Source organism: Nestor notabilis, unplaced genomic scaffold (assembly GCF_000696875.1).
Source record: "Nestor notabilis isolate BGI_N333 unplaced genomic scaffold, ASM69687v1 scaffold13894, whole genome shotgun sequence".
NCBI lineage: Eukaryota > Metazoa > Chordata > Aves > Psittaciformes > Psittacidae > Nestor > Nestor notabilis.
The window spans coordinates 85,110-108,150 of NW_009924358.1; the positions used below are offsets into that span (position 1 = coordinate 85,110).

Consider the following 23,041-nt stretch of genomic DNA (forward strand, 5'->3'; position numbering starts at 1 on the left):
CCAGCCCTAGTAGTCCATTCACTGAAATGGTCTGGTGGGAACTAATGGATGTGGGTCTTTGTAATATACTGAAACCCAACTGCTCTCTGGAAGCAATGACACCTACAACCAACTATGAAGTTAAAATACAGCTCTGGAAGGGCCTGATACAGATACATTGTGACCTTCTCATTCAAGCAACAAGAACTCTTAAACTGCCTTAAATTACTTTATGTTTCACATAGTACTTCTATGATAAGAGCTGGGCTGTAAAAGACCAAAACTTGACTTCCTCTTTGTTTTTGCTTGACTTCCTCTTTGTTAGGAAGCAGCCTTGTTCCTGAGGTTGGAAGAGGTGATCCTTGCGTACTAACTAGATTTCTTGGGCCCCTCTTCCCTCCAGGGCTTTATGCCATGGTACTCTACCAAGCACATCCCTGAAAATGACAAAGTCTGCTCTCTTGAAGGCCAGGGTAATGAGCTTGCTGTGCGCCTTCCTCACTGCCCTAAGGATCTTGAACTCTGCCATTTCATGGTCACTGCAGCTAAGGCTGCCCTTGAGCTTCACGTTCCCCACCAGCCCCTCCTTGTTGATGAGAATAAGGTCCAGCACAGCGTATCTACTTGTTGGCTCCTCTATCACTTGGAGAAGGAAGTTATCATCAATGCATTCCAGGATCCTCCTGAATTACTTATTCCCTACTACGCTGAAACCCCCCGTGAGCACCAGGGCTTGTGAACATGAGGCTGCACCTATCGGACTTGTAGAGGGCCTCATCCGCTCAAGCCCTCCTGGCTTGGGTGACCTGTGACAGACCCCCACCAAAATGTCACCTGTCCCTGCCCTCCCTTTAATCCTGACCCACAAGCTCTCGGTTGGCTCCTCATCCATCCCCATGTGGATACATGAGCTGTAAACAATTCATTATACAACACAGAAAAAGAATAATCATTGCAAGAAAATAGAAGGTGAGGGAAAACTCCAGACTTCCCCAAGTCTTCACCCTCCTTCTACAAAAACAAAATCCCAGAAGGCTAGCTAGTCCTACTGATCCTGCATGGAGGAAAGAGGAGAGGGAAAAGTTGTTACTTCTCTCCAATCAGTTTGGCTGGAAGAAGCATGTACCATTAACTTGCACTCTCTCAGACAACTGCCTCTGTTCTTCCCCAAAGGCATCACAGTGTAAAAGCCTATGAGGCATACTACTACTTTGAGGTAAATACTACTTATGCATGTATGCTGAAAGGAGATTTTTATATTTATAAAGATAGAGCAAAACAGACATGCAATCAAGAAAACAAAGGCTATCTAATGTTACCTGCTGATTAAGGGAAAAATATGGCACACACTGCAGCACTGTAAGAGCTCTGCAGGCTGAGCTCTAACAAACAGGTACCAGTGGGTAATTAAACAAAAAAGTACTGTTCCAACAGCAGATGATTCATGATTAACTAGCAAAAACATGAGTGACTGAATAGCCCACAAATTGCATCTTCCACTATTAGAATATTAATTTTGTATGTACACATACACAGAGCTTCCACATAACGTAAGAAATGGTCATGTTCCTGTGGAAGTCAGTTCAACATTGTTCTGTACTGGTATCACCCACAAAATCCTGTTGCAAATATAACAAACATTTAATTTCCATTGCTTTATATATAGCAATGTTACCATCTGAATACACAGGGATCCATCAGATTCTCCATACCCGTTTTCTTTTTCAGCTTTTTCAAAATCTATGCTATTAGTGCTTGCAACAAATAACTCTTTCGCTCCCAGTTGTTTTGCCTTAATCAGAAATAAAACCCGGAGCCTTATCAGGTAGCAAGTGTGCACACAGCATGCACAACAGAGAAGAGCATGGAGCTGGGACAGGAGCCACGAGGGAGAGGCAGGAGGAGGAAGGAGCAGTAGGCTGAACCAGCACTGAGGCTCCTCTCTGCCACACAGACTCAGGGGATGTTTTGGGAAAAAGAGGTGGGAATCTCTGTTAAGCAAAGGCCATAAAAAAGGGAGAGGCAATAAGCTTTGCATGTTCATACCCCTGGTTGTTTTTAGGAAGTTTAGTGACAAATCCCACTACAAGACCACCACACAAAAGACTCAGGCACACTTACCCATACTCTGTAAAACTTAAAATCTGGACTGCTCTCCTCCACCCTTTACATTTATTTATATTGTTATTAAGAAACAAACAAACAGAAGGGAAAAAAAAAAAAAAAGGCACCAAACCCCAACACCAACTATTCATCATGTGAAATACTATCCTGGTGGTTATATATCTCCTGGTGGTTTTGTAATAAAACACAGACCACAACAAAAAGCAAAGAACCAAACTTTTTAACTCTTTACTTCAGCCTGACAGTAGCATCCTCCCGAGATCTGAAAATACAAGAATATACTCTTTAACCACTTTCTGGTTGGGCTTTTCTTCTTGTGCTTTCAAGTCTCTTGAGCATGTTCCAGCAAATGGAGAAAAAGATCAACCTGCTATTTTATTGTTCTTGTAGGCTCCTGCAAAACCCATCTTACCATTAACACAGCCACTGTAAAGGTCAGACACATCGTTACCGTTTCTCTCAAATATTAAGCAGCCTCTCTAGAACAAATAAATAAACCATAAAGAGCTGTGCTTAATTAGTGGACCATGTGTGCATACATGAATAAAATACAAGCATGCTGCAAAGCGAGCATTATTTTGTTTATATATTATTAATTTTTATATGAAGCTGTACCCTAAATTAATACTCTCAGAGGCTGTGCATAAGAAAAACTATCTTTCATCAATATTCGAGTTTCTTCCAAATTATCTCTCTCTGTAATGCTTGTCTTGTAATTTCATATAACTTATGCTGTATGACTGTATGTAACTGTTTATAGCACACCACACTTTTATGAGAAATCAATCTTTTCATTTGTAAAGAAAACACACCAGTAACTATCATCATCTCAAGAACCCAATGCTTTGCATTTGTCTGATGGCAATTTGACATTCTGCATTTTGAGAAATGTCTGCACTATAATGGTGGCTAGAGCACAAGTTTTTAAATGGGTCAACACTCACTCTACAAAAGCAAGGAAAAAGTCGGGTCGCTGCAGCTCGATTTTTTTCACATCTACGTACTCATAACCTTCAAAACCTGCTACACATAAAATTTTCCCATCACCTCAGAAATGCCAACAAAACTGTATTTTTGAAAGCCAGGAACATTTTTAATGGTTAACTAACACTTTTTGCAGGCTGACTGAAAATCTAACCTCATTTTACAATGCAGTTCAAGTCATGGCATATTCTTGAGCATTCATGCTGAACAATAACAGCAGCCACACTGGGGCATTTACTATTTAATCAGAGTTCTGCATTTCTGTGCCATGTTATGCCATGACCAGTACATAAAGAAGCAGAAAAAGATAGACTTTTCTGACATAATTCTGAGCATGTTCCTGTAGAGCTGCCTACAGATTTGTGTCTTACAGGGTTACTATGAACCAAAAGGGAAAGAACGATGAATTTTGTTTTACTTTTTTTCAGGAACACTGCTGATTTCAGGTGACAGACAGGAACAAGAGGATGACTCACTGCCATCCACAGCTGCGATAGAGAACAGAGCGAAACCTCCCAGGCAGCACAAGGCTCACCAAAGTGGCGGGAAAGGGAAAGGGCACTGCCAAAAATGCTCAGCCATTAAGGACACTGGGTTCTCACACGACAAACTCCCCTCCATAGATTTCCTCAAGCAGTACATGGATGATTCACCATTCAAGCACACTGGATCACTGGGATCTTTTTTTAACCTACACTTTTTCCTTAGCAGGTATTTTTTGGAAGTCACATACAGAAGGGTGAGTTATTTAGAAGACAGAATCTCTTTTCAATACAAAAATTTGTACTATAGGACTCATAACATGTGCAAGTTCATATTAGGGTTTTGTCCACTTGAATTTTAGACAGGAAAATATGCCTCTACCTGTTAAAAAGAAATCCAACTGTTTATATGACAGGATAAGACTCAAACCAAAATTAATTTTATCTTAATGGAAGTCAAAGCAGAACATTCATGTTCTGAATGTTTTCTAACCAAAATGATCAGGTCTTACATTAGCTACTGCAGTAGACACACACAATGTAAGGCCTACCTGGAACCTACTGCGACTCTGAAACATCACTGGAATTAGTAACCCCTTTCTAAAAGGTCAAGCTTTCACCTGCTACTTTAAAGCATGATGTATTTGAGGACTGTTTTTTACTGCATCTGGTCACCAGAGGGTGAAATTGTCAGAAATTGAAATCTGGGAGAAAAAAAATCTACGATATAAAATCGTAAGAAACTGTGAGGATTCTTACAGAAATTTAGCATTAATTTTTCTCCATGGCCAAGAAGGTCTTGCAGTGTAATTAGAAGTGCTCACAGCTGTATTTGTTTAAAGACATAATTAAATCAATGTCACTCAAGAACAAGGTATGCTGCTTCACAGAAAGCTGAGGGTTCCGCTGGGCAAGCTAGTCAATACTGCATAAAGAACAGTCCATGAAAAAGAACGTGCTGTTGCATTAAGTCACCTTAGAGTAACAGCACTAGTAAACCAAATCAGGAGCAGACAAGAGGATCATTCATTAACAAAGCCCACATATACCAAATTTAGAGAGAAAACAGCAAGGAGTTCCTTTGACAGATATCTCATCTAGCAGTGCGCAAAACAGGCCACTTGAGAAGGGGCAGTAACACCTGCAGCCCCAAAATCAACAGACTTGGCAGTAAAAATGGTCAGTATTTACCCAAGATCACTGACTCCTCTTCATGTAACACGCAGGGGAAGAATCTTTGCCGAAGAACAACTGGGGGCAATAGAACCCACCACAACAGAGATGCTTACTTGCTGCTGAAACTGGCAACCAGTCCTAGTCCTTGGTGTCATCACCAGCAGGTACTACAGGTTGGCAAGGAAACTGTTGCACAGTAGACTGAGACAAACCTTTCTAGCATAATTTCTTCATCTATGAAGGTTTGAAATAAAAAAAATAATATATCAAAGCCACTTGACTAAATATCCCCACCCTGATTACTATTTTTAATATCTTGTGACTTTTGAATTGTAATCAGAGAACACAACAGCAAAGACAGAATTGTCTCAGAGAAGCTCACCTAACTTTGGACAGAAGCTACGCTAGGAAGGTGTGTGTAAAAGGAAGGGATATGTCAACTGTGCAGCATCCCCAACATATTGCCAAATTGTTTCCAGGTGCTAAGGCACTTAATGTGGCCTTCAACTCCGTATGCTCCACACCAAGTAAAATGACCCACTCTAAGCCAACCCATTTGAGCACACTGCAAGCAGTCCTCACGTAGTGTAACTCTGTGCTACCTAAGGGAAGCAAATTCTTTACACAAAACACTTCTGCAGAATTTAAGCCTCAAACTTGCACAGGAAAGATTAAGTTCCACCCCCTGCAGCACCTTTGTCTTTCCCAAAAAAGCTAAGTGTTCTCAGAAGATTAAAGGTCACCAGTTCAGGAATTGCTATGGTCTTCTTATAACATTACGGCCCTTCCCCAGAATATACAGGATAAGAAAATATAAGAAATATAGAATAAGTATATAGTAACACTTTTCTTTAACTCTTCAAATAAACATGACTGATCTTCACATAAACTCACTTCAAATTATATTCAAACAATCATAAATAGCTATACCACTGTAAGTAACCACATACAGAAAAAAGAAATTCCATTAAAAAGTGAAACACACCCACCAATATAGGATTTGATGTTCCTTTCTATTCACCACAGGAAACCTTAAAAACCCTAAAGAAGGATTTACATAAAGGAGTTCTTCAAAAGGGTTAGAGCAGTGACACATTATTCTTACACTCTGGGCTCAAATGAAGAGTAATAAAACACGCAAAGGCCTGGATAAACACACAAGACTCCCTTGGTGGTCTGATTTTCATTTAGTGAATTGATTGACATGTACCCTCTCCAACCACTCTGAATACTTTTATAATAAATTAAAGCACTGATATCAGTAACACACAGAAATTTGAATTACTATAACGAGTCAGATCTAACTCCAATCTTCAATGATTACAAAACAATCAATCAGCAATAAAAATGTTTTCCAGTTTCTCAAAAGCACCTGAAAAAAACGATGACATCACAAATTCTAGAGAAGAACATTTACAGGCTCAATCACACCAGAGAGCATACCCTGAGAACCTAGGAAGAGGTGCAGGTTTGAAAAGGGAAGGGAAGGAGGTACACTTTAAATGACTTGGATGAAATAAAAGCCTCGTAATTCAAAGAAAAGGGTCTGTTTGAAATATCAAATTGTAAAGTATGTGGTTATTACTAACAGCATTCCCAGAGTATCTTGTAGACAACTACTGGAATAAGCAAACCAATCCTACCAGTCTTCCAGAGCACAAAGCAACGTGCATCCCTACAAAATATTACAAAAATATATCCTTTCCCTGTGTTAGAGATCACACACAAATATCTTTGACATTTATTATCCTCTCGTGTTCACAGTTTATGGATTAAAAAACCCAAATGAACTACAAAAATCAAATAGAGGAAAAATTCTGTTTAACAGGAAACATTCCCAGTGAGGACCAATACATACAGTTAAAACTGGAAAATGTGATTGTAGCTTCCTGGCCTCATTAGAAAAATTTGTTTTTCTACTTTGTGTGTTACACCCAAGTTTTTCCATAGGCCTCCAACTGCACACTGTCAAGCTTTGTTTTTATTAGCTTTTGGAACACAGAACAATAATTATCCAGAGTTGAAATTCCTTTATAGGAACAATTCATCTGGAGAAAACAAAGTCAGGGAAAAAAACCTGTAACAATGGAAAATACTAAAGGTTTTCCAAGACTTAGATAAGCAATCACGCGCACTCCTGCATCCCCCCCAAATACTTGAGTGATGGGTAATTTCTTTTTACCGTAAGACTTCACTATTGTTCCTAATTAGAAGCAATTAGGAAGTGATCGCATGTGGAATTATTTCAATCTATCGGGAAAAAAATAATCAGTTCTAGGACCTCAATAGCGTTCAGGCATTGGTCCAGATTTATTCAGCCTACTTCAGTCAGTTGACACTACCAAATTTCAGTTTCTTGTGTGGTAATGTAGCCAAAAGGAACATCGTAAACAATTTCTTGACTAGAAACTGAAGTCTCAGTTAAGACCCTCTCACACCTTTTAGCATAATGGAATGCCAAGTCTGGTCAGAAATCAGCTTAGCTTTAAGGTCTACCTCCAGTGACATGCAAAAAGGCAGAAAAGTAAACATCCTTTCCTTTCCAAAGCTGCTCCACCAGGACAAGGTTTTAATACAATGAAAATAAGCTTCCAAAAATTGACGACTGTGCAGAGACTGGCATTAGTCACAAAAATTTGTTCAAACTAGTCCCAGATAGAGAGATGAAAAAGTGCAGGTAAGGGAAACTTTATTTGCAGAAGCTGTTTTCTAACACTGCTTAAATGTTACGTATTACACAAGTAGCCCTGCCTGAATGCTGGCCTGCAGAATTTGATTCCTGGAATAAGAAACATCACCTCACCTTTCGCTGTTACAAGTGAAGATGCTATTCACAAGGTAAAGGTTATGAAAATTCCTACTAACATTACAAAATAATCCTTTATAAAAATAAACCTTGTATTTCAAATTCAGGACATTTCTGGAATCTAGCAACTGACACCTTGCCCAAAGAGCCTGCAGCCTATGGAGCAAAGACAAGGGGATATGATAACAGCTGGGTATTTTACTGCCTGTATCTTCCAGGGTCTAAGCTGCTAATGCCAACCAAAGGATTTGCAAGTAGCATCTTTGAATCTTGTAAGTTTTAGTTTATCTATTTTTTTTTTATTTTTATATTTAAAAAGCAAGCCTTGGGGAAAATAAACAAGCAACCCCAAAAACCTACTCAAGCGAATAAATATCAGGATGTGAAGACCATATAAAATATTATTGTCTGAACTATAAGACGTGAACTAAATAAAAAAATCATGCTGATCTGTAAATGTTAACTTGGTTTATTATTTTGCTGGTCACAAGTCATGCAGTAAGTAGCAGACCTACACTTGCACTTCATAAATCAGTCAGAAAAGGCCAAAGCTGTATAAAGAGTGAAGCCTTACAAATATAAATATGTGTATGGACTAAATGCAGCAGGAGTCAAATTAACCTTAAAAAGTAGTTGGAAACAGAAGTTGATGGGCTGGTGTTTAATTTTTCTTTGTGGTTTGTTTTTTCTTGGTGGTGTTTGTTGGTTTTTTTTCACTCCTGAAAAGGGTTGATTGTTTTAGTAACATTTTTGCCTTTGGCAGAAGTTTTCAATCAGCACACCTGATACCTGTGGAAGTGAATCCATAATGACTAATACTGGTTGTATGAGGACTGGGCAAGCTCCACACACAGCAGAGTGAAAAACACCATTTCAGAATTACACTAAAACTGAGTTCTGCTTGTTCAGCCATAATCAATAGATAGGAAACAAGATAGGCATAAAAAAAGAGCACCTCATTGTATGAAAATTACTGTGTGCCAAATTATACCTATTACCAATCCAGTAACTGCCCTTTCTCATGTAGGGGTCAGGTGACATACCTGGGAAAAAAAGCAACATAAAAAGATACTAGTAATTTTTAGGTTGGTTTTTTTTTTTTCCTTTGCAATTTAACAGCTAGATACCAGCAGTCTTCACAGCATGGTTTTGCTTTGTCGGGATCAGGAGTTAGGGACATACACATCATGTTACACAGAGGCATACTGAAAAAAGAAAAAAAACCCCAAAACAAACCAAAGCCACCACAGCCTTTACTAAATACCCAAAGACAGATTAAACGATTGGCTTCTCCTGGAACTGAGCTTTAATCAGTTTAGTAAATGCTCAGCACAATTTGTTTCATCTTCCCTGATATCAGAGATACTACTTGCCAGTTCAAACTAGACCATTTAATAGGGAAATTCAGCCCTTCATTTTCAGAAAGGGCACAAGCAGAAGGCAAACAGTATGTAAGCCCTCCATGGGCCCTGTAAGTGACAGTGCCTCTTGCTCTTGATGAAAAGAGTTTAAACTCTTCCAGCACATTGTAGGGGCCGATTCCCAATGACAGCTTGTTCTACCAACACAGTCAAAGAACTAGTTTTCATGTGATGTTATTACAGTTCACAAAGATCAATGCTAAAGATTACAAACCACATTCACCATTACGCTATGTCGCTGTAATGCCATTAAAACAAATGTTCTTTCTAATCCACCATTAACAGATTACACAGACTTGAAACACGGTTCAGTCTGCTCTACCTGACCTCTAAATAAAATTCACCAAACCCAGTGACACTGCCGTTAATCTGAAGCAATGTGGCTGTGAACCAGCCCCAATATTTTCATTCAGTTTTCATGGCTTGCCTCTACCAGCACTTACACCACAGACCATCAACATGGAAATTCTGCCTTGGATTCATCTCCAAAGCATATTTATTTCCATCTACTAAACTGGACTGCTGTAGAAAGTTGTTTTTACTTTAAAAATAACACACAGAACCATAGAATCAGCTACGTTGGAAAAGGCCTTTAAGACCATCAAAAGTCCAACCATTACCCCGGGACTGCCAAGTCCACCACTAAACGATGTCACTGAGGGCCTTGTCTACAGTTTCTGAACACTTCCAGGGACGGTGATTCCACCACTGCCGTGGGCAGCCTGTTCCAATGCCTGATCACCCTTTCAGTGAAGAATTTTTTCCTAACATCCCATCTAAACCTCCCCTGGTACAGCTTGAGGCTATTACTTCTTGTCCTATCATTTGTTACTTGGGAGACAAGACCAGCCATGCAGGATAATAAAAATTAAAAAAATAATAATAATGTAAAAGCAAATTTTTGTTGATTAAACTATTACGTACTTTAATAGGCTTTTTTTATTTTTTTTTTTAACTGTTGTTATGGGTTTTATCTGCGTATACGTGGCAGCAATAGAGTTTCAAAGCCCTTAGTATAAGCTTCTACTGCTGTATTTAAAAGGATATTTAATCCAAATCCTCCTTTTATTTATTAAAGATGCTTTTATATTTTTTGTAAACCGTATCTTCCCCCAGATCTCAATTTCTGTGTAACAAATGTGTTGGATAAAAATAAACCTGCCTAAACTTACCATTCTGCTGATACTCTCTGAAACATCCTGTTCTTAAGCAGAACAGGAGTTTAAAAAAAGCAGCTTTATGAGGCTACGAGAGAATCAGAGACCCATGCTTTATTCCCAGGCCTTTTGTGTGCAAGCAATTTAATCTTGCTTGCCAACGATTACACCCACAGACAGACCTCAGCATTTGGGTGCTCGGTTCTGTCATCCACTGCTCTGTGCTGAGCTTGGCGGCTCTGTGAAGGATGCTGCATGGAGACCAGCACAGCACAACAGGACCTCCAGCACCCTTGCCAAAAAAGCCAAAGAATGAGAACAGTCACCAGAGAGAAACCAAGAAGAGAGGAAAGACTCTTTCATCTACTAATGGCCCTTTCGGTCACACCTCAGGTTTCAAATCCCTTAGTACAGAACAGGTCACTATTACTTCAAACCAAGATCAGAATATATTTCAATCAGACAGAGCTCACTTTACTCAGTGAAGTACTGCGGCTGAGAGACCTCAGCTCAATACTCTTCGCTCCTCTCTTCTTGGAGAAGATCTCAGCCATAGACCTGGCCAAGCTGAGGTCTGGAAGTCCTCTCCCCCGCCCTGACCAAACCCAAAATACTTTTCCAAAGATGACACAACCTAGCACCGAGAAGCCGTCCAGCATATACAATCCATGACCGTGCTACTTGTTTCTTCCCTTGGAGAGTTTGCTGCGCTGTTCTGTTTTGTTAGATGCATTACTTCATTTCTGCATATCATCTTGACTCAAGGAAAACAACTCTGACTTAAGTGGAACATGGGGTTGATACTGCTTTTATTCAAGTATCAAGGGGCTAGTTCCTGCTACTTGTAAATGAAACAAGCATCTTTACAAAGCTGCAGTTACTTCTAGCACTGAACAATGAGTTTGCATTAAGCATATAATAAAGACCTACACACAAAAGACATACTTCACAACCCAAATGAGGGGGCATTCTGGTTGAATTTTCAACCAGAAAATTCACTGGTTCTTGCTTCATGCAGATATCCCCACTGGTGCAAGAGAGGCATGAGGAAGGTCAGAGAAGCTCAGAAGGGAAGAAAACTTCACAGCCTGAACAACCAGTGGGGGAACAAATGGGGGAGTGAGGGAAGAGTAGGGAAAAGAGTCCTGGTGCTCAACACTTCCTGAGACAGATCTGTAACCACACACAGAAGACTCTCCTGCTTAAGTCAACTTTTTCACATTTGTATGCACTCATGCAATTTTAAAAAAGCCTTAGGAAACAATAATCAACAAAATTACCCCTCACACACTTTTTATTTCTCCTGCACAAACAATCTCCAAGACCTCTGGTGTATACCTGGCCTTTAAAATCAAATGTAGTAAAAATACCAGCATAAAACCTGGTAATTCCCAAGGCATCCAAAAGTTAGAAATATTTCCATGTTGGACTTATCCCTTCTTTTACTCTGTTTTAAAGGCAAACTTCTGATGTAGCACAACTTCAAAACCCCTGGCACAGTCTGACCATGTTGTAAGCTTGACCTGTGATTTCATAATACACGTGCAGCAAAATCTCCAAGGTGATGCTGCATGGTAACGCTCTGATGCAACTCTGACTAGGCTGGGTGAAAACATCACAAAAGGAGCAAAATATCTGCCACATCTCTTAGCTGAGCCTCCAGTGGGATCCTGCAGATGCCTGGTATTTACTCACAAAACGAGTACATCAAACCATCTGTCAAGGCTTGCTCTTGTTCTCCTCTTAGTAAGAGGATGAGTGCCTTTGCTAAGTGGTTTGTTGTTCAGAGAAAGGGCAGAGCTCACCCAGGTTTGGCCATATACGAGAATGACATTGAAAAAGGGTATATATAATATCATTAACTGGAACACAGACCTGAAAGGTGCGTGAAGATTTACACAACCAGTACCTCATCACCGCTTCTCTGGATGTGCTGTGACCAAGGCAACAGTTACTGTGGTGAACAGTGTAACAAAAGCAATCACACCTTCAAAACATACAGAGGTATCCCAAACCAAGAAATTTGCCCTATATAATTTCAAAATTAAGAGGTTTTGTGGTTCGTTTGGCTTCAGATTTTTAAGGTTTTTTGTTTTCTTTGGGTTTGGGTTTTTCTGGGTTTTTTTGTTTGTTTGTTTTAAAATCCCTTCAGCTTTGCACAATCAAAACTAATTGCAAAAATTACAATGATTATGCTTCTTGAAGTGGTTTTTAACTACTCTTACCCTGCACCATCTGCAGCAAATGCAGAAGTACCTGTAAGGGGAACAGAGATTGCACACGGATGTGAAATATTTATAATACCTATCTGCGCACAATTATCCTAAACAAAGCACTCTCACATGTTTTGTATTTAATAAACAATCTATTGAGGAAGTAACACAAACCATAATGATATCCAGACATACTGCTGACGCTCTTGATACACACTCTTATATAGTTAATAATAAAGGAGTGAATTACATTTACAAAAAATGCAATGAATTTATGTGTCCACATGCTTGTACTTGCATCCAGATGGCAACACAGATTATGGATTTAATATAGTAAAGCTATACAGAACTAGAAAGAAGTACTGAAGGTTGTACCTATTTCTATTTCCTTTTCACACAAAACCCCCACATCACACATAGCTGAGTAATTAAAAATGCTTCTCCAGGTTTGCTGACCAGTAACATCCCATTGTGCAGATGTGAACAACTGGTCACTTCTGAGAGTGCTGCCCTAAGAAATTAAACTGATTTTGTAAACATTTGGGGGAAGTATACGTCTTAAAAGTCTTACCACCTCAGAACAGACATTCCAGCTGAATTCAAAGTGTAATGGACACTAATTCATATACTTCCCAAAGCCTCAAGGATTGTTTCCAGCAAACACACTGAAGAGCTGCAAGGCTTCGAGACTGTACTAATTCTCGATCATTAGAAATTCAAACACAAACCCCCAAAAACACATTACCACCAGAAATATCTATTCCATTTGAACGAGTTTTTGAGGGAGTGGGAAAAAGAAATGTATCTTGGGGCTGTGAATACCCCAGGCAATTTGGATCCTTCTAAAATAATGTGTATTATACCCAGAGCACACACTGAAAGAACCTCTTCAGTACTGGCTACTTTTATTTTTACCCAAATCACTACAGCAACCTTGCTTCTGTTCAAAGAGTGTCTCCAGCAAAGCCATTATCTCCAGAAGCAATATTGCACTGAGAGGAGAACACAAGAGAGTCTCTCATGTTCTATGGGCAGTCAGTGGGTAGCTCCAGGTGTGAAGTGTTGAAGTACCCTCTTTAATCACCAGAAAACACAGGGGAGAAGGTGAGCCTTTCCAAAGCCCTCCCTGTTTCACAAAAAGTGCCTGTACTAACAAATTAAACCCAGACAGACATTGCAGGTAAGTGCTCAACTGAGGGACAGATGCTTGTCTCCTCTTCACCCTAAAGAGTAATTTTTGATCAGGTATAAAATGCTTGCCCTGTTATGAGGTCTCCAGAACACAATCAGAAAGGTACAGAATACCTTTGTTTCCAATTTAATAATGTATCTGGGTTTTTTTAAGTAAGTTTTTGAATACAGAACAAACGAGAAAGATGATAGCAGTTCCCAGTCTTCACATTCTGCTAACCGTTCTTCTGGAATACCACTGAAGAGCTGAAACAATATTTAAACTCGCTTCCACACTTTTTTATAGTCTTTTCACATTTGCAATGCAACAGATAGCAAGAAGAGTGGAACGGCTGCTTTTCCTGACTTCACCACAGCTTTCCAGAATGGTCTACAATATTTCCTTGTAAATGCAGTAGAGAGTTGCACTATTAATATGCTGTGTGCACATCACAAAAAAGATAAAACATTCCAGTTGTCCTGGGTTCAGCTACAGCAGTCATTTTGTCTCCTTCTTAGTAGCTGGTGCAGTGCTGTGTTTTTGACTTTCAGTCTGGGAACAATGCTGATAACACCGATGTTTTTAGTTGTTGCTCAGTAATGTTTACTCTGACCAAGGACTTTCTCAGTCTCATGCTCTGCCAGGGAGGAGGGGAAGCCAGGAGGAAGCAGAGACAGGACACCTGACCCAAACTGGCCAAAGGGCTATTCCATACCACAGCACGTCATGCCCAGTATAGAAACTGGGGGGAGTTACCCGGAAGGCCCAGATCGCTGCTCGGGTCGGGCTGGGTATCGGTCGGCGGGTGGTGAGCGGTTGTGTCCTTTTCCCTTGTTATTCCTCTTATCATTATTATTGGTAGCAGTAGTGGTTTGTATTATACCTTAGTTACTGGAGAGCTGTTATCTCAACTCGTGGGAGTTACATTCCTTCGATTCTCCTCCCCATCCCTCCGGGAGCGGGGGGAGGAAGGAAAAGGGGGGGAGTGAGCGAGCGGCTGCGTGGTCCCAAGTTGCCGGCTGGGCTTAAACCATGACACCAGTATAAAAAGAAAATAGCTTAACAATGAATAAATTTATAAATACAGTCAGTAGAGATCAATAACCACCTTTGTAGTGGGAATAACTTTGTTTATTCCCCTAGAGCACATTATGACTGGATACACAAAACTATTTCTGTATACTTGTTAAAACCAACTTCTTGTAGACTATGCTGTAAATGTCAGAACAAAATGGCTCTCTTTCAGCCCAGTCATTAATCCGGTTCCACTTTTGACATGGAGGAAAGCATATTCCCTTCATAGCTTTCCAGTAACATGTGTCTGAAGACCACAGAATCTGCCTCACTCTACTTCCCCCCCACACACACTAAAACATACTAAAAATATAGTATAAGCATTTCAATTACCATAAAAGAAAGCTGTATTTTTCATGATATCTATACTGTATTGCATAAGACCTAGTTAACAGACTAACTCCTGTCATCCGTCAAAGCAAACAAGGCACAGCACAGTGTACTTCAGCTCTAAGTAGCTCATTTAACCACACATGCCTCACATCAAATGCACAGAGCCTTTGCTTATGTTACCTCCCTGCTACTTCGGTACCACAAATTGTGGGAAAAGCTTGTCCAACAGTCTTCCTCCAACATAACCACACATACTCATTTTCCAACATGCTTGCACTGCTACTCTATGGAAATACTCTGTTATGGCATCTCCTGACTTGGTAGATCAGACGAAGAGGAGCTACTGTTGGAGTATTTCAGCCCTACCTGAGCCACACAATCACTACTTGGTTTTCTTTGCCAGAGACCTGCCAAGAGCTGTGGAAACTCTTTGGCACAGAAGCGAATCAATGTACTCCATCTCAAGTTCCTGACCAGAACTCACAGGCTTCTGGAATCATTTTCCAACTAATTTTATTGAATTTGTGAATTAACTAGGGTTTGTGCCATGCAACCACAGACTTCCCTCTGTCTCTTTTTAAGGTATAAAGTGAAACCCCAGAATTATCTACTGTATTACTTCTTAGTTAATGCCCCTGGAAGTAATACGCAGCAGCAGCAATATCACACAGATTGCAGAAAGAGAATCTTTCACCTCACAACTGGCAAGTTTTGATTTTGTTTAAACTACAAACTACTAGATGTCATTACAGTCGTTTGCTTAAAAGTTTTTTCCTTCCCCTATCTCCTTCAAACTTTGTTAATCTCTGACTTCTCTGCTCATAAACCATATCTGATCTTTAAGAGACATTTTGTTTTCCTGAGTAACTGAAGAACAGTCTTTGACAAAGTCATCACCATTTTGTTAGACAAGAAGGAGACAACTTTATTTTCTAACAAAAAGGATGGTGAGAGACAGGGAGAATATTTGCTCTGTTGAAGACAAGGCAGTATTTCTAGCATGGTCTTCTCAGGAAAAATAGAGAACACCCTACACCGAATTACAAAGTCAGTAAAAAAGCACTGAAGATTTAATAAATAAATAAATGGAGAGCCTTTTTCCCTTTATTTAAAAAGAAAAATTGGAGACATGCACATGAGACAAAAAGTTGCCTTTTTTACTCTTTCATGCTATTAAGATGATTGTAATGATGAATGATAACTGGTAAGGAACTCGCCTTACAGAACCAGCACCCTGATCAGCCTTCCAGCAAACTACTGTCTGTAAAATAAGCAGCAAAAAAAAATCCCAAGCTTTCATGTGTTCCCCTCCCCCTTTCCAAGTTACTTCCACAAATGAACAAAAAAAGACTTGTTAGAAAAATCTAGAACTCATTGGATATTGAATCAATTACTATCCCCCTCACAGCCAGAGATAACTTGGTTGGATTAGTAATCCTGTCTTCGCACTGTAGAACAGCAAATAATGCAACAACTACATTTTAGATGCAGACTCAAGTGGCTGCTCCATCAGCTCTGGACTGAGTCCATAGATGGCTTACTTTCCAGCATAATTCACATTACAAATAAGATCCATTGACCTTTAAGAGGAAGTGGGGGGGGGGGACGACACAGAGCAAACCAAAGCCTGATTTCACTACAACTTTCTGAAGCACAAGCTGAGGCATTTTCAATTATCTTTTATCAAATACTCAGTGAAACAGAGGAGATTAAATTAAGTGCACTTCAACTTAATAATTTTCTGCAGAATCAAGCAGTCTCAAATTGCTCGGCAACTTGACGAAGAGTAAAAAATCCCAGCCTACTGTCATGTAAGTGAAAGGCATGTAAAAATATATTATATATTACATTTGTATGACACAAAGCCTCTTCTAAGATTAGTATTATCTTAGCATTAAGAACATAAAGACACTAATATTTACTAAGTAGGATTTAGCACACAAGAAACAAAAACCTTTGTGCTTAGTTTCTTGAACATGTTTTAACAAAGTCCAAGACCGCCTTTGGGAATTTCCCAAAGCAACAAAGAATCCATCCATTATCCAGATGTAGGCAAGTCAGCAAGCTCATACTCTAATTTCTCAAGTATTATCATTGTTGATCATGTTGCTGTCACAGAATAACTTCCACATTTTTCTTTGTTTAAAGATTAGACTAACAATAACCTCAAAGATTGCTGAACTAATTGCACTGTCATTCAAAAAGTAGTAATGTGGGTCCTAAAGGATTTGTCCCAAACTATCCCCTTCTCCCCTAGATGTAAACAATGGTATAGTTTCTACCAGTCCTCATGGTAGCTTAGTATAGTTAAGTATTTAGCTTATGAGGTTTAGAATTAAACCTTACAAGCTAAATAATCATTAATTTTTTGTAACATCAATTTTTGACTCTTGCATTGCTGTCATTTTCTACCTGAGCAACTGTCACACAATGTGCTTTGGCAAAACCTGCATCATCATCAGGCTCTTTCAGACCCCTGCTTTGATGTTACCTTTTATAGACAACCTTACAGAAAGCCTGTAAACCTGAAAAACAAAAGACTCAGCTGCATGAGGGCAGTTATCACACTTTTAAGGCCTCAGTTCAAACTGAAACCTGGTTTACAACTGTGCCCTGTGGGATGCATTGAAGAATCACAGTACATGGATATCCAGTCTTTTTTCATTGTCTAAAGATCTTAAAACCTGTGTCACTGCCCTAATCATTTAAAGATATTTAAATATCAAAATGAATATGTGATGGCAAATTCAAAAGGATAAATTCTACATTTAAAGGTCTACATTCCAACTTAACGGCTTCTGATTTAACTCCTTTGGGGAGGGGGGGAACCCTTACTTACTAAATTCTCAGTCTTACAAAATGTTATTTCTAAATTACTTGAATCCTACGCTTACACTTCATATGTTGGTAGTATCACTGTCAGAATCTACCCTGCCTATAGTCAGGGGCAGATACGCAGGGAGATCTGTTAAATCAAATCACAAACTCTTAACCAGTAATCATCACTTGAATTGGCAACCTCAGCTGACAGGACAAACAAAACAGTACTGAGTTTATAGTTTTAGTATTTCCCTCTTCTGCAGGCAGCCAAAATGATCTGACACATTTACGCACATCAACTTTAGCAGCAGATGTCAAGCAAGTTAAGTTGTTTGTCTATTTTTCACCCCCTCTCATGCTTAAAAACTTCCAAATGGAATCTCAGAATGTTTCCTGGCTAGAAGCTATGTATGGAGCTATGTTTTCATGAGGGAAAAAAAAATTTTAAAGTCTGGGCTAATCCAGCAAGCAAGAAGAAATGTTGTTCCACACAGAAAATGCAAGGCATGTAGCGATGAATGAGTTTTCTGAGGTTCACAGAGTCCCAGAGAATGGAAGGAAAACACTCTGCATCCATCTTTTCCATAACGAGGGACTGTGCTTTATTTTATAATGCCACAACATAGATAAAACATGCTATGCCTTCCTCTACAAATTAAGGGCCTTGGCAGAGATCCTGCAAAACAGAACTGATCTAGTTTCCACAGCAGTCCCTCTGTCTTCAAACTTCACCCTGAAATTCTTGGGGTTGGACTGCATCCAAATTCATTCTTCTCTGTGGGATTCCCCAGTAACGAGATGAACATACTGAAATCACAACTCCAGCAACGCTCACATACAGCAAGTTCAAAATAAGTTAAATTTAATTGATTTGTGTTACAGATAGACATTTCAGCACAAGAGCAAAAAGCCTGCTTCCCAGTGTACCAGGCCTATAAACTGGTAATAATGCATCACTTCTCACTGCATGCAGGAAAGCTGTGTTGTGTGAAACACTAACAGTTCCCTCAGTTGAATTAACTTCATACATTTTCCAGTAAAACACAATACAGAAGCATGCTGAAGATGTATTTATTGTAAAAATATTAACACAGGAAAAAAAAACCCTACTATCAAAAACCTGAATATATACTTAGGTATACATATGTTAATGCAGAGAGCTTAAAATCGTCTCCCCAGGAATTTAAAGTGACCAGTTTAAATCAACCACATTGCATATTGCATTTTTCCAGCACTAAGAAATGAAGGCAGCCATCCACACCATTTAACTCTACCGGGTTTACCTGAGAAATGACATTTCAAACACAATACTTGAAACACATTGTCCACCTCATCTTCCAGTGCTCATAGAATCATTTAGGTTGGAAAAGACCTTTAAGATCGAGTCCAACCATTAAACCAGCACTGCCAAGTCCACCACTAAACCACATCCCTAACTGCCACACCTAAATGTCTTTTAAATATCTCCAAGGATGGTGACTCAACCACTACCCTGGGCAGCCTGTTCCAATGCTTGACAGCTCTTCTCGTGAAAAATCTTTCCTAATATCCAGTCTAAACCTCCCCTGGCACAACTTGAGGCCATTTCCTCTTGTCCTATCACTTGTTTCTTGGGAGAAGCGACCAACACCCACCTTCCTACAAACTCCTTTCAGGTAGTTGCAGAGAGTAGTAAGGTCTCATTAAGCCCCCTTTTCTCCAAGCTGAACAACCCCAGTTCCCTGAGCCGCTCCCTCCCAAGACTTGCACTCCAGACCCTTCACCAGCTTTGTTGCCCTTCAGAAGCACATATTGGAAAAACCCTAATGGCAAACCACAAGCACAGAATAAACACATCTACGAAGCAAGTACAGAACAAAGGCACATGTGTTTATCTGAATAATATGCTGGTTTAGTTAATTCAAAATATAGAAAGACAAAATAAAACCACATCCAGAAACAACAAATAATCTCTTCTGCAGTAGTAACAGGCAACACACTATTTCCAAACCATTATTTTGGTGTAAATACTGAGCAACTTTTTAAAGATAAGTTTATACATAATACATAGGCAAGTCCTTGAAAACAGGAGGCTGTACTGCCTGCCTTTGCCTCTACACTATTAATATTTCTACCATCCTTTGCTTCCTTTTTGTGAAACTTTAGGTCCAAGGAAATGCTTGCGCTTTCACAGAATTGAAAGTAACCCCTGAACATCTGGTAGCTTGCAATAATTCAACTCCCCAGGTTTTGCCACAGAAGTCACAGTCACAGCCAGCATTCACCCTCACAGACACCAAGAAAATTCCCAACAATTTTTCCCCTCTAATATAAGGATTTCCAGTTAGAATACTAACTGGAACAAGTATGAGTAATATCACATGTCAGTCTGCAGGGTTTTACAGCTGTCATAGTATGGGGACACTTGGGGTTTGTTTATTTAGGGTTTAGGGGTTTTTCATGCTATCATATCAAAACATAATTAACATTTCACTGTGTTTATATAAACAAGCATCACCATAATACAACCAAGCTTTTTGTTAGATTAGGATTAACTCCTAATTTTAAAAACAGAGAAATGGCAACACCTGGAATTCAGGAACATTGAACCAGATATGGTTTTCTGTACTTGCTCTTAATGGATTTCTTACTTTCAAATATTTAATTCACTTTTTGAATTCTTGCAAACTTTCATCATAGCTTATCATAACATTCAGAACAGCTTGTGGTAGACAGGCCTATAGTTTAATTGCACTGTGTGCTAGTCCAGAACAGCTCCAAACATTTAAGATGTAGGCACACCAGTGTACAGTGATGTCTTATGACTCATTCTTTGTCTTTCCCCTAGTGATATCTGCCTCTCAGTTCTCTGTGCAGTACTTAACCATACTGTGTTTCCAGCTCCAGCCTACCCAGAGCTACCCATGGGAAGATGATCCTGGAGTAACAACTAAGGGACAAGAGCCAGGTCAGGGCCTAGCATGGTAGAACAGCAATTTTCTCATGTTTCCCATTCCCATCTGCACACTCACATTTCTCTACATTGAACTTCATTTACAATTCTGAGGCTTAGTTAAGCAGGATTGTAAAGTAACTGCACAATTCTTTAGAGCTGGCCATTAACTACCCTGAATAAATTAGTACTTCATTACCTCACTGTTCACCTGCTCTTCCAGATCATTTATACAGCCAACACAACAGGGAGCAGAAATCTCATCTTATTTTTCCAATACCTATTACAAGGTTTCCAGCTTTCCAGTTTATACTGTCTATTCCAAAATGTTGGAAGTTACCATTTAATTTGACATTTAGGACTGTGGAACACAGTGCTTTTCTGCAGGGGGAAAAACACACCACTGTCTTACTCATACTCTTCATTTTTGGCAGCCTCTCTCAGAAACACTTTGTCTCATCACAGAGATCATTATCCTGAGATGATGCAGCCTGCATGCAAGAATGAGCTATGTGCCATTATGTCTCTCGCAGTAACAGACCTGATTCCAGTTTCACTCTGTTACAACACATCACACTCCGTCCTTATTTTATTGTTCTTGACTCCATTAAGAATGGCAGTTTGATCTATTATCAGGAACTTGGCTCAAAGTGAATGCAAAACAAGGAACTCTGACTTCAGAATAAGTACTGAGCCATGCTACTTAAAAAAAAATAGGGTAAGGTTGCTTAAATGTCATTTCAGCACAAGAAAAGGCTAATACCTTCCTTGCCAATACCTTTTCATGTTCACAACACACACTTTGCTTTTGCCAACATATCTTCCACCCTATTTCATAAGATTTCAAGTCTACTAGCTACTGCACCCTCACACTACAAGATGAACTAATAATTGTAAAATCATAGAATGGTTTGGGTTGGAAAGGATCTTAACATCATCTAGTTCCAACCCCCCTGCCAGGGGCAGAGATGCCTCACGCTAGACCATGTTGCCCAAGGCTCTGTCCAACCTGGCCTTGAGCACTGCCAGGGATGGAGCACTTACCACATCTTTGGGCAACCTGTTCCATTGCCTCACCACCCTGGCACCACAGTAAAGAGTTTCTTCCATATATCCAACCTGAACTTCCCCCGTTTAAACTTAAACCCATTACCTCTTGTCCTATCACTACAGTCCCTGATGAAGAGTCCCTCCCCAGCATCCTTGTAGGCCCCCTTCAGATATTGGAAGGCTGCTATGAGGTCTCCACGCAGTCTTCTCTTCTCCAGGCTGAACAGCCCCAGCTTTCTCAGCCTGTCTTCATATGGAAAGCGCTCCAGTCCCCTGATCAACCTCATGGCCCTCCTCCTGCCTCATGAGCTCTAAAGCACAGGGATTTATTTTGAAAGGAGTTACCAAAACACAGACTGGCAGGCCTGGTGTGACTTCACATATCTGAGCAAGGTAAGAGCAGAGTGGAAAAGCAGTGAAAACAGTTTGGTGCTTACACTTCAAAAGAAATCTCACTTAGCAGCTTATGCCTAACAAGGAGACAGTGCAGGGCTTGCAATTAAGTTACTGAAGATTAATAAAGGAGGAATTTCCCGTAAACTTGACATATATGGCTGAAGCTTACGTTAATGTCTAAGGCCTAACACATGGAAGACGAAATCAACAGCCACAGAATAAAACTTCCAGTCAGCATATCTTGGTTTCATGCAATGCATAGTTACAGTAAAAGATAACAATGGATTTATCTCTGTGCTCATCAATTTCAGCAGCTGATACTTTTTCAATGTAACAAAGAACAGGTACAAACAAAATTATCAAAATATCATGTGAAATGGCAAGTTACAAGTGAGTTAATATATTCTTTTTCAACATTTCCAAAAAAATCTCTTTCTTCTGTGATATTCTTAGTGGTTTTTCAGTTTCATCAGTATTTTATGTTTTAAAGAAATACTGCTTGTACCAGAACACAAGAGACAGAGTGAGAGACCTCAATTAGAAATTCAAAGACTAGAGATTTGAGGAAGACTTCTTTTTCCTCTCTTAACTCTGATTAGTTTTGGTCTGGCTTCTTCACACACATAACTTTTTTTTCCTTTTGTCCCCTCCCCAAATACAGGAAAGAGAAGAGTGGTGCCACACCTCTATGTGCCCTTTTCATTTGCCTAATTGCTCTTGCTGTTCAGACTCCTACTTATGAGCATTTCAGAAGCCGGTATAAAACATTTGGCTACCAAAATGCTTATTTTAATGATTTTTCAACCCGTTGAAACATGTTCATCATGGTATCATTAATAATATCCTCACACATCACACTTTAACAGTATTTCACTGGTAGCGCATCCTCCTAGGATATTAGTCCACATTTTCAGGACTTCAGT

The 23,041-nt window shown here is 39.6% G+C and overlaps 1 protein-coding gene across 1 annotated transcript in view; it reads right to left on the reverse strand.

Annotated features, from left to right (window-relative positions):
• Nucleotides 1–23,041, reverse strand: part of LOC104404202 (serine/threonine-protein phosphatase 2B catalytic subunit alpha isoform-like) — a gene marked incomplete at its 3' end in the record, with an annotated part of 103,846 nt that overhangs the window by 76,757 nt on the left and 4,048 nt on the right. Inside the window, exon 2 of the mRNA XM_010012577.1 lies at nt 2,516–2,582. Within this exon, the coding sequence (XP_010010879.1) occupies nt 2,516–2,582 (67 nt within the window). The remainder of the gene's footprint in view (nt 1–2,515; nt 2,583–23,041) is intronic.